We start from the raw sequence: 12,242 nt of genomic DNA, 5'->3' as shown, positions 1-12,242 counted from the left end.
GATTTGATCTGATTGGGAACCCAAGAGCACTATGCTCCGCCCACCCACAGCGGATATCTGACTGCACCACTGGTCTGTGAATCAAACAGACACGGCCCCCAAAAATGTTGCTTTTTGAGGCCTAATATCTAATTAATGATGGGATTATTTTCAGATGGACTGCCAGAAAATTAATAAGAAGTAACTTTAGTGAATGACACTAAATTGACTCATGGGAGAAACATTTTTTACATTGTATTTAATGAGAAAAGTTGAATGGGAGTATATGGAGCCAGAGCGTGTTTGGAGCCAGAGCATGTTTGAAGCCTACCCACTAGTGGCCCTCGGTGGTATTGCAGTTTAAGGCACTTCCACATTGGCCTAATTTTTTCAGACGGAGCAGACCGAGAGGACAGACAGGAAACTACAGAGACTCGTTATCGCCTCTTGAGGTAATAAGAGCAACTTCAAGACAAACTTGCATGTTTAACTAAGTCATGGTACAGACTAGACAGTGCACACATACATATTTCAGTCAGCATGACATTGGCAATTCAGTTCTGGCATTAGTTTCCACCAATTAACAGGTAAGACAGTGTTGCTTAAGGCTGCCAACACCTAAATGCGGTTTGATCCAGTATCAGAGGCAAGAGCATATCACCACATTGCTTTCTGCAGGCTGTTCAATGCCAATTTACGTTCCAGCATGATCCCCATCCGCTGACTCATGTGTGTGACATCAGTCATAAATCCCCCCCCCCTCCCGCAATTCTTCCCTGTAGGTGTTCACAGAGAAAGCCTTCCTCGCACGGCTCCTCTCTGGAGAATGATAATACTTAGATCTAAATGTCACGCGCGGAAGGCGTGGTAGCGTGGCCGAGTGGTCTAAGGCGCTGGATTTAGGCTCCAGTCATTTCGATGGCGTGGGTTCGAATCCCACCGCTGCCAAATACTTATGTTTTACGAACCCGTCGACGGCCAGCACACACATGGACTATGCAGTCACATTATCAAGTAGACGGAACCACAGTCAATCCATTAGACAATTACAGTAAAATACACGTTCGTGGCACTTATCGATGCTACAGATCACTTACACGTCGCTGGGAAAATCTTTAGCAGTGAAAGAGTGCCCTCTTGCGGCAGCTTTTAACCTAACATTTCAATATATTTCAACAAAACAACTATGCCTTTCCATCAATAACTAAATCAATACAACAAGGGAGTGAATGTGCCATAGATGGCCGTTACATTCATTCATTGTTAATGCTTTTATTTCTAAAAGAGTACAAAATTACTAGTGCAATAGTAATTAAATTCTAAAGATGTGCAAATCACAACAAATCTTTATCATACAAACTGGAAGCATGCTTTAGATACAGTAAACAACAATTTAAATATACTAAGTACAAAGTTGGATATTTGTTTCTTTAAAGTAACGTCAAACTGTAGAGAAATCCGTAATATTCACATAACTCAGGTTTAATACTTTCAGCCGCTTGGAAATTTAATCATTTTGAAATCAGACACGCATACACCAACATCAAAAAGGAGAAAGGGAGAGGACCAAGGGAAATTGCTGTCTTTGAAAAAATTGAAACAGAGAAATTACACAACCTGACAGTCTGAAGACTTCTTTTTAAAGCATATTTTATTGCATATGGTCAGTTTCATCCTCAACTTGTCACTTTTACTGTCACTTTGAAAAAAGTTAACATCAGACAGTTTTGCCACAACTAAGAAACATTTGAAATTTTCTGACAAAGAGATGAAGCATCTGATTTGAAATTGCAAAGCCTGTGACAGCTGACAGTGCAAGCTGTTGGGTCCAGAGAAAATTGTTTAGTTCTGACAGAGTATGCAAGAGAACATCAGTAGCACCAGGCTGAAACCCAGCAGCAGCAGCACGACCAGGTGTCGGGGCAGCTTGGAGGTCCAGGAGAGGCAGATGAGACGGGAGCTGGAGCGAGACTGTCGGGACTTCAGGTATTGCTCCACGGAGTCTGCCAGGCTGTAGGGCTTCGGACAGAAACCCAGGTCTCGACGGGCCTTCTCGATTTTGAAGGTGTGGCTCACTGATATGTTCCTGACCTGCAAGGGAGAATGAGGCGTTTATAAGGTTTTATCATTTCCAGTAGCCCCTTCTGTAGCTGCAGACGCCAGAAAGTCCAAGTTGGAGGTCATTCTGTCGGGCTAATGGTTCAAATTAACCTCAGTTAGGCAAACTTGGTTTTACACCTTGATAACCTGCGACTGACGGATGCCTCCAGTTACTGCCTCCTCTTACCACCTGGGGATAAAGTGTCTGCATACGAAGTAGACACACTGACAGAAGAGTTCAAACAGATACCAGTGAGACCAGAGGAGCGGTTTGCAGCTTTCCATCCTCCCACATGATTCATTTCTTCTTCTCTTACGACGCAAAACTGCTTCAATCAGGCCTCACCTTTTACAAAAACATCTTTAGAGCTCTTCTGTATGACTCAGCCGAGCTGTCATATATTCATACCTGTATGTTGGACACGCAAACAACCACAGACCTGCTGAGTCCTGCTCATCCTGTTAGACCTGACAATCAACCGTACTGTCTGTGTTCCTCTGGTAGCTCTTAATGCCTTCAGTTTTACCCTGCTTGACAAACCTGCATTAAAAAAAAAAAAGTCCTTCACTGCCACAGGCGTTACCTCGGGGCACATGATATACAAAAAAAGGATGCTGTTTGTGATGCTGCTTATGTGTTAGGGATAACTTTCTAACATCCAGCTGTGGACTGGACGTGGTGGAAGAAGTTAGATCCTTAAGTAAAAAAATGTATCAATGTGAAAATATTCCAGTACGAGCAAAAATTTGCATTGAAAATATGACTTGATTAAGAGTGTTAGCATTAAAAAAATGAATGTTTATCCTGATGCATCAATCTGTAAACAGCATTTTACTGCTGTAGTTGGACGAGGTGGAGCTAACTCATGCATATGCGTGTTGAGATAAAGACTGGCGTCTCAATAAAAACGTGGCGGGACCAGAGCCATTACTGCCTGTGCCACTCGTTATTCTTTATAACAAAGTAAATCTTTGAAAACATGTCATAAATATCTAGTTTTATTTTTTTTAAACAGGTTCAGTTATTTACAAAAGCAGCTGGGCACTGTCAATTTTAGCAAACATTAAGCAGAAGTAAACAGCTCGGAACTATTTTCAGCTGCGGATCAATACATATTTGGTGCCCTAGCGAGATTTTTATATTTATATTTATGGGATTGTATCACCTGGCAACATCTGCTAATATGATTGATTAATTGTGGTTTTTGGCCTGTGGGATTTATGGAATATATATTTCATCACTGAAGGTTGAGGCGCCACTCTGTAGGGTAAAACTGCGTCTTCCTCCACGTGTTTACAGACGTGGAAGAGGAGAAACGCAATATCTTAACCTGAGAGTTGGCAGGTTCATTTGAGCCCAGACGAGAGGTTGCCCCAACTCCGCTCACCATAGCAACAACAAGTGCGATGAGGTCACTTCCTTTAAACTTTGTCTTGAACTTCCTGTTCTGACCCACAGCAGTTTATGTTTTATTCACAGGACAATCATTGATCCCCCCCGGCCAGCAGCCGTCTGACAGAATGAGCTCCAGGCGCAGGCCCACGGTGCTCAGCTTTGGTTTCTGCCTCATCACACATTCATGAGGACCTTACAGGCCGTGACGGAGACTTCTCAAGACGTCATCGTGAAAGGCCTCCCCCAGCAGTGTCACTGCCAACTGCCCTCATGCCAGAAGGGGCCCGATAGAAAAATACCTGCTCCAATGAAATCTGTCTTCTCTGAGGTGGGAGAGACTTAAATAAGAATCCACACGTCAGAGAGCAGGTAACCTAAACTCCATGACGCATACTTTCAATTAGGCTGGTGCACATGCATACATATGTTCACTCCGACCTGCACAGTGCTGTAACTTTCAACAGTATGGAGTCACATCTTTTTGCCTTTTACTTGCCTTTTATTCTACGTCAGATGGCTTTAGGAGCTTTCAGGGCAGCTGAGTCACCAAATCTTTCCATTTTTGCTTTTTGACTCGTTCTTCCGAGCACCAAATACGGAGAGTTCAGCTGGTTCTGCTTGGTTCGCCAGAATTCATATCAACTCTCAAATTGAAAGTTTAAAGAGACAAAACAATACAATTACCTCACTTCTGGTAAAAAGAAGAGGCACTTCTATCACTGGTCTCAGAAGCATGTGCAAATATTCCACCAGGATGGCTTGAAACAGAAGAACATCACAGTGTTAGTATCAACTAACTAGATCTTAAAACAAATATGGCATACAGGATCACTAAAAGAGAGAAGTTACCTGCTGAATAGACGAGTGAAACCGGCAGATTTATTAATGGCCTGCTGCAGCCCAGCTTTTCAAACTGCCTCAGAGAAAGAAATACAAAACAAAAGGTAAAGCAAATTCAACAAAAGACTAAACTCTTGTCAATCAAACTACAAATAAAGCCGCCTAAATAAGTATTTTAGCCAACAAATCTTCTGCTTATGCTTCAGTTCTTAATTTCCCTACCCTGTGTGTGGCACTTTCAAATTCATTAACAATGAAAATCTTTAAAATAAAGGTCACAAATATGTTGTGATGTTTTATAAAACAGCTGGGCACTGTGTTCTTTAGCAAATGTTGCTTAAACAGGAGTCCATTTGTTGGGCACTATTTTCAGCTGTGGATTAATATACATTTGGCTTATGAGTATTTACAGCAGCGGGATGGTTCATTTCATGGGACACAAATTAAACCCCTGTGCCCATATTCATCAAAGTGAAGAAAAATGTCACCCAGGATAACACACTAGTGTGTTACATGTGTGTATTTTTTTTTGACAACAATGGAGGTCTGTGCCACAGAATAATGAGGCATGTGTGACATTAGCTTCACTGACAATACATGTTAGCAGGAGCAGCTATTAAAACTTGTTTTTTGGTGTTTTCGTAGGATTCATTGACAGAAAGACACACAAAGAACATGCACGTGCTTTGATAACGACCCACCAAAGGTGTCAACCACTCAAACAGATTGACTGAAACGCCATCATTAATGAAGTAGGCCTGTCCGCTCTGCAAAAAAAAAAAAACAGAAATGAACATTTAAAAAGGAAACCCTTGATAATATTTGAATTTAAGTTAAATCACAACGCAAGTCTTCATTGTGGGTTTGCGGCGTATGAATCGAGGATGTTGTCTGTTTGTGCTGAGATGGACGGCGTGACTCACAGCGACGCAGCTCCTCTTCAGTGTGAGAGCCTCTGCTGCCAGCATGTGGGCGAGCACCAGGTTATCTACGTGTACCCAGTTCATCCTGGCCCGGGGGTCGCCAAACCTGAAACTGAACAACCGACGCTCCACATTCACCTGAACAGAGACACGGAGGTGAAGGACAATAGGTAAACAGTTTGTGCGTGGAGTTGCGTGCCTGTAATAATTCATCTATGGCAGACAACATTTGTTAAAGTTAAGTTGTCTTTTGAAAAGAATTTTAATATCCATCATGTTGTCCTTTTTACAACATCCAGGGCTTGTTTCTTGTTAGCAAGCCATCCTCACATCCTAATTGAAAAGAAGACGGTGTTTGAACACACCACCAAAGAGGGGTTTTCACACCCAGAAACTAGAAAAGCCTGACTAAGACTACATTAAACATGATTATTCTCTGAATGAAAAACAACGCCAATTTGCAGAAAGAACTTGTATTATAGTTTTATTTCTTTAATATTCTGCTGTATTTTGGGTAGTAAAACAATATTTTGACACCCCAGAACTGTTTAGCCATAAAATTGAGGATGATTTGTGACTAAAGATTTGTACAGACGTATTTTTAACTGTGTCAGTTTTCCTGTATCAAAACGTATGGTATGTTTCGGAATGATAAATACACACAATTTGTCATTTTTGGATGAAACATATATATATATATTTTTTTTTGCAAACATTAACTCCAGACTAGTGGGTAAAGTCAAAGGCAACCATCACAATATCATAAATCAGTGTTCTTGGCCACCTGGCTGACCAAAAAAACAAAACAGAACATAACCAAACGCATGCAGCCCTTCACCAGATTGCACCGACTGCTGCGTTTGTAGAGGAAAGACTGGACTGAAAAAGGGGCTGTAACTGGATGCCGGGAGAGCTCCATCAATAATGTAAACTCTTCAGACAGGAGCACACTCTGCCAGGGAGGCTTGACATACCGCAAGATGGGCTTTTCCTTTTCCAGTGCCAACACAGAATAGCATTCATCATTATCAGAAGACGTATGTTTTGTTTGCATCAGTTCCTCACCATCACTCTATGAAGGTGTCTCCTCTCCTCTGGTCCATAGATGCCACATGGCCGCAAGACGCAGGTCCGCAGCAGGCCTCCACCTTCAGAAGACAACATCAAAGCCGCACTGAATTTCTGCAGTTTTTGGGGAAAGTCACATTACAAAACAACGACAAACTTCGGCAGTGGTCAGCATGCTGCTCTTTCTCCTCTTCCACTGTGCATCAGACACATCAATGTATCAGACCATGCTAACTATTATTAACATAACTCATCCCTTAGGAGCAGTGGTGGAAGAAGTGCGCAGATCTTTTACTCCAATCAAAGCAGCAATACTACAAATATGTAAAAAAATAGCCAATTACAAATCAAGGCCCTGCCTCCTCACACATACTTAAGTAAATGTACTGTCAGCTAAATATACTTGAAGCATTAAAGGTAAACGCTCCGTAGCAAAATGGCTTCTGCGAGCGGAGTTTTATGATACTATTAGAAACTTAACACTGATGCATCAGTGAGAGACGTTAATATGGACGTGAAGAAGAAGAACAACGCGTGTTCTTTGTTGATATAAGCGTCAGTCAGTGGAGTAAAAGAACAATAGTTCCCACTGGAGAGTAGGACTACAGCAGCAAACGAGTCCAGTGCTTGTACTTTTTTTTTTTTTTTACTTTCCACCACTGCTGAGGTGCCTTTGTGCCGCCATGTCTCGCCTGAGACAGCGTTAAAAAAAAAAAAAAAACGTCCTACTGCAGCACACAGGTGAACTTTAACCTGCAGTATGTGATGAGACGGAACCGCGCTTTAAGCTTAATTAAGTGTGTAAGGTGAAGGTCACTGACCGGGTGCAGGGTTACGCCGCAGGACAGCATGAGATGCATCACACCTTTTCACATAAACCGCACGGCGGAACATAAAACCCATGATAATGTATTAGAAGACTGCTAATATGTACATATATAGTATATGCATGAATACTGCATGTGTGTGTGTGTTTTTGAGACATCAAGTGACTGCTGCTCTGTAATGGTACCGTTCGGTCCAGCTCTAAATTTAAACTGGCAACACTGCGGTATTGTGTATTGTATTGCACACGGAGTCTCCATGGCAACCACTGCCTCGGTCTCTCTCTCTCTCTCAATCTTTCGAACCCATTTTTATGGTGAAACAAAAGCAGGGTTGCAATCTCCAACTGAATGCACCTGTTTCGTGTAATTCTGCGATTACGTTGTCATTACACACGTTAATCGTTTCACACCTTTCAGGGAGCATCCGTTGGCTGAGAGGACCATCTGCTCTGCAATCGCTTTAGTTCTGGAGTAGTGGTCGATGTGCTGGAACAGAAAGAAACATGGTGCTTTATAGTTTCATACGTCTCATTGTTGGCATACCCAGTCAAACTAGAATCAAACATCTATCTTTGGCATGACAGAAGTTTATTTTTTATTTTTTTTATCTCACATCAGTGGCGTGAACATTAAACTCTCTGCTGATGTAAGTTTGCTATTGAGAGTCTAATTTATTTATTTACCACATCAGGGGGCACATATGGCACCGAAGCCTCATCACCATCCCCAATTGGTTTCCCTGCAAACACCACGTTGATGGTGCTGGTGTACACCAGCCTGGGGATGCTCCTCTCCTTACACACTGACAGAGAGCAGATCACACAAGAATATATGAATGCTGGTATAGTAAGAATACCAGGGTGGTTCGTGCTGGTGTGCAGATTGAAAAAAAAACTTTTCCTGACTTCACAATATGAAATCAAACTTGTAAACATGTAAAAAAAAAAAAAAAAATCTTTAACAAAATTAGATATACAAATCTGAATTAAAAACCAAACTAGTGACATATCATTTTTCGCATCACAATACCAAGTGCCCTCTCAGCAACAGTGTTGGGGAGTGACGAGTTACATGTAAATTACGTAATTAAATTACAAAAATAAATGCAATTTTAATCTGTTACTCTGAAAAAACATAATTGAATTACAGTGACTATTTAAGATGTTGGAGACTACAAAGGCGTTAATATATTAAAATATTGTTTTTGGTAAAAGGCTTGTATGTAGAGTATAATATTAATTTGGTTGCTTTGCATCTTTTCGCTGACCTCTGTCTATGTCTGGACAAGCGCCATTCATTTGGCAGTAGGAGCTCAAATTTAGATTCTTGTTCTTGTTAGTTCTCTTGTTTGAATTTATGTGTATGTGTATTGCTGTAGCCAGCGGGAACGGTGACTGACAAAGAGATATTTAAAAAAGAATCATGCAGGAAACAGTGAGAAAACATGGTGAGCGGTAGCCAGCCCTGTTGATACTTCTATCATCACTCAGTTGACCTGAATGTAGACTTGGTTTGAGGTTCTGGAAACATTTTTCCTTCACTGCAATCAATTTTGTTTAGGTGGTAGAGCTCTAAAAATCAAAATATTTCAATCTTAATTCAGGTTATAAAGGTATTTGAATAAAGTTTTGACAGTAATCCGTGCTAAGTACTGTGGTGAGGTTTCACAAGGTTGCAGGCCGCCCAGGTTACGTTTAGTTTTTAGAACTTTTCAGCATATTGTCCTGTTTAAAAAATGTTTTAAGTAACTAAAAAGTTTACAAAATGTAATACGTTACTTTACTTGGATAAAGTCATTGAAATAGTTATGAATACTTAATAGGCTAACTGTACTCTATTACACTTCAACCTTCTCAGCACTGCTAACCAATAGGTATTTTCTGTGTTTAATTTATCACAGTGTATGTGAAAAGCTTGGATGAATCGTTGCACATGTTCTTACCGTTTATGACATTATTGGTCCCTCCAACGTTGACTGACTCCACCTGCTCTTTCCTCAGCTGGAAGCCAGTCAACAAGGAAAAAATGTCACCTCTTAACTACACCCTTTCTCACAGGCCCTTATTTTCACCGCTGTGCACTAATGAGCTAAACATACATCTCACTGAGGGCCAAATGAGGATAACAGGGGAAAACAAAATCCTGTCATGTTGGTTAACAGTTTATATCATGACTACTTGCTCTCCCTCTCACACAAACAAAAAACAGCAGGCAACCAAACAAAGGACTGAGTGTAGTGAGGTGTGTTTTTTGCTTCATTGATGGAGCGCAAAAGGGATTCAGCAGGGAGGTTTATCCCTGGATCACGGTATTTGTTTTAGACAACGAAGCAGAATGATTCCCGTGTCAAAGATCAGCCTTAAAGGGGAACTCCACCTATTTACATAGGCTATGTACCTCTGGTACATCTTGTCCTGCAGATTAGCTAATTATTTCTAAGATAAACTAAGTTTGGAAAGCATGGTATGGTAAGTTATGCTGCCGGGGGACTGTCCTCCCATAAAAACTACCCCGTAAGTCGTTTGCGTATTTCCTGCAATGCAAATTCAGGTTGGGACAAACAACCGGCTGTTGGAGGGCTGGCTGCAAGGATGATTTATCAAAAATTTTGAAGCTTGTCTCTCGGGTGTCTCTCAATATTTTACACTGTAAACTTAACATGGAAAACAACGCCGTTCCATCACAAGGTTTGACTGAACGCAATTTTTTGTTCTGACTTTTGTTTGAATGTTTAAGTGTTGAAAAAGACAGTAAGTAAAGTCACCTGTTCTGGTCCGGACATGCCATAAGACGCTGTGTGGAATATGCAGTCGACCCCTTCGCACACTTTATAGAGGGAAGAGTAGTCACGAATGTCACTCTGTAACAGAAGGAAGGAGAACCACCGTCAGTTCATCAATCTGAGGACATTTATCTTGATTTTGACAGCTACATATGTAGAATAAGACTCATCCACCAGAGGAGACAGATGGAGACGAGCAGTGTTGTTCTACAGTATTTCACTTTTTACCATTTAAAGAGTGTTTTATCAACACGTGGCATGTGTGATTCAATGACAAAACTCATGATAGGGCTTATAATTAAGATAAGTGTGCCAAGAGACCTGCAGGTGAAACCTGAGTCATGTCTCCACCCTCTCTGACCCGGTCAGCAGCTGGCGCTCTGAGACAGATCACTCACCTGTGTCTGTTTCCAGCCAGCATGCATGCTAACCGGAGAGATACACTGACGCAAGGAAATACTAGAGCTGATCTTCAGGTATGCGCAGAGCCGTGTAAGTTATGAGTGAAACATAAACTATTTAATTGCTGCGCGCTTCATGGCACTGCTTTTCACTTTAAGAGAAGTAATGTTTTATCACTCTGAATATGTCAGTATCGGTCTGCAAGTGAGGTTTTTTTTTGTTTGTTTGCACAGGAAAATATGTAACAAAACAAATTAAAAATGTAATTAATATTGGGTGGGGAAAAGGCCAAAATAGCTTACTGAGACCAAAACAAGATTCTAAATCAGAGATTTAGGTCTTATTTCCCTGTGTAAGGAAAACGTAATTGGACTATTAATCTATATGAAGTATAGGGTTCGCTTCATCTTATAATGTATAGAACTGGGGGAAATTAAATGAAGATTTGTTTTTTAATAAACCTATGTGAAGGGAGGATGTATTGCACCTATAACATTTTATGGTTCTGGAGAGAGAAAGATCCAAAAAAGAGACAAAAGTGTGGTTTGGCAGTTTTGTTCATCAATCAAATCACAAGGCAGGTGTTAGACCTTTACTCAAGATGGATCTTTGTCACCATGAAGTGAGGCGTCTAACTCGTGAACATTTTTTAAACTCTTCCATTGTTATTGTAGCCGACAAAATGCAAGATGAAGTCAAACAATAACTCCACTTCTGTAGCTGAATAATCACCGCCAACAATCACTGGATGTACTGTACAACTCCAAGAGAGAATTGTCTGGTATTACAATTTCTCATTCATATCAAAGTTATGGGAAAAATTTGAGGCTAACAAAAATGGATGAATATAAAAACAAGGATAAAATTTGTCAGTTCTCCTCTCCACTGTCACCTGATAGAAGGTTGCTCCATCAGGAATATCACATGGAGGCTTGTTCATGTCCAGAAGGATCACCGACAACCCCTTAATGGCCAGTTCTCTCCCCAGCCTGAAGCCAAAGTATCCCCCTCCTCCTGTCACCACCACCTTCCCCGTAGAGACGCCCCGGGCCAGAGACGCCTCCTCTCCCAGTTGGGTGGCCACACACTCCGGGCTGCTGCAGGTAGCCACTGTGGCTCCGTTTGCCCTGCGCCGTACGGCCGGGCTGGAGGCGACCGCTGGAGCTGGATGGTTGACCCACGGCTGGTGGGTGAGGTGGGGGAGGTTGTGCATGTGGTGTCCACTGGCCTGTAGGCGACAAAGGGGGACACTGTGGCAGGGAAGCTGCTTCACCTGGCACAGAGAGCCTCCACTCTCACTCATGTTGGGACCACACAGCTCCATATATCCTGAAAGATTGTAGGAGGAGAAATATTGGTTAGTCATTGTTGACGTTATGCTGAAGTCGCTGACTTAAAAAACAATCCAAACCCCACCCCTGAGCTACTTTGGGACAGAACAAGTGCTGGTGTAGTTTGACTCAAGTGCTGGGTTTTATCCTTGAACCCAAGATCTTCAATGTTTATTTAATTTGACAAAAATCAAGTGAGTGTAATTAACTCTATAGCTGGGTTAGATATTACCCATACAGTGACTTATTTCCTGTCTCATTGCCACTACTTTAATAACAATAATAGTACATGTATTTATTATTGTTATGGACTTTATAATGATTTCCCATTTACTCACACTATACAAAAAGAGCCACCAAATGTTGACTCAGCATGTTTGTTTTGTCTTGCATTCAACTGCTGTTTCTTACTTTCTCGCTTTCTAAAAATAGGAGCACAAATGCCTTCTTGTCAAACTGTAAGACAAATAAGATCACTTTAGGATATAAAAGCATATTTTCAAAATAAAATGTCAATGTGGCGTGACAGCAGAATTAAGATTCAACTACTGAATAATAATAATTTTAAAAAGCCTGATAGCCAATATAACATGC

General features: G+C 41.2%; 1 protein-coding gene and 1 non-coding gene across 2 annotated transcripts; one reads left to right on the top strand and one right to left on the bottom strand.

The window, feature by feature from the left end:
- The first annotated feature begins 845 nt into the window (after positions 1–845).
- trnal-uag (transfer RNA leucine (anticodon UAG)) lies at positions 846–927 on the top strand. The gene has a single exon. It is a non-coding gene; the product is annotated as a tRNA-Leu (tRNA).
- Positions 928–1,650: 723 nt separating this feature from the next.
- On the bottom strand, positions 1,651–11,719 carry sdr42e2 (short chain dehydrogenase/reductase family 42E, member 2). Its single transcript, XM_069702710.1, has 11 exons — positions 11,210–11,719; positions 9,898–9,993; positions 9,076–9,133; positions 7,817–7,935; positions 7,544–7,619; positions 6,304–6,386; positions 5,239–5,376; positions 5,017–5,082; positions 4,325–4,388; positions 4,160–4,233; positions 1,651–2,070 (listed from the first exon to the last, which is right to left on the bottom strand). The coding sequence occupies exons 1-11, from the start codon at positions 11,681–11,683 to the stop codon at positions 1,822–1,824; spliced, it is 1,497 nt and encodes a 498-aa protein (XP_069558811.1). The 5' UTR covers positions 11,684–11,719; the 3' UTR covers positions 1,651–1,821.
- Positions 11,720–12,242: the final 523 nt, after the last annotated feature.

This window comes from Brachyistius frenatus, unplaced genomic scaffold (assembly GCF_029030835.1).
Source record: "Brachyistius frenatus isolate BFR_SWC_R1_liver_20210118 unplaced genomic scaffold, ASM2903083v1 Contig_43, whole genome shotgun sequence".
In the NCBI taxonomy this organism is placed as follows: Eukaryota; Metazoa; Chordata; class Actinopteri; family Embiotocidae; genus Brachyistius; species Brachyistius frenatus.
The sequence above is the reverse complement of the archived record's forward strand: the minus strand, read 5'-3'. Positions and strand labels throughout refer to the sequence as shown.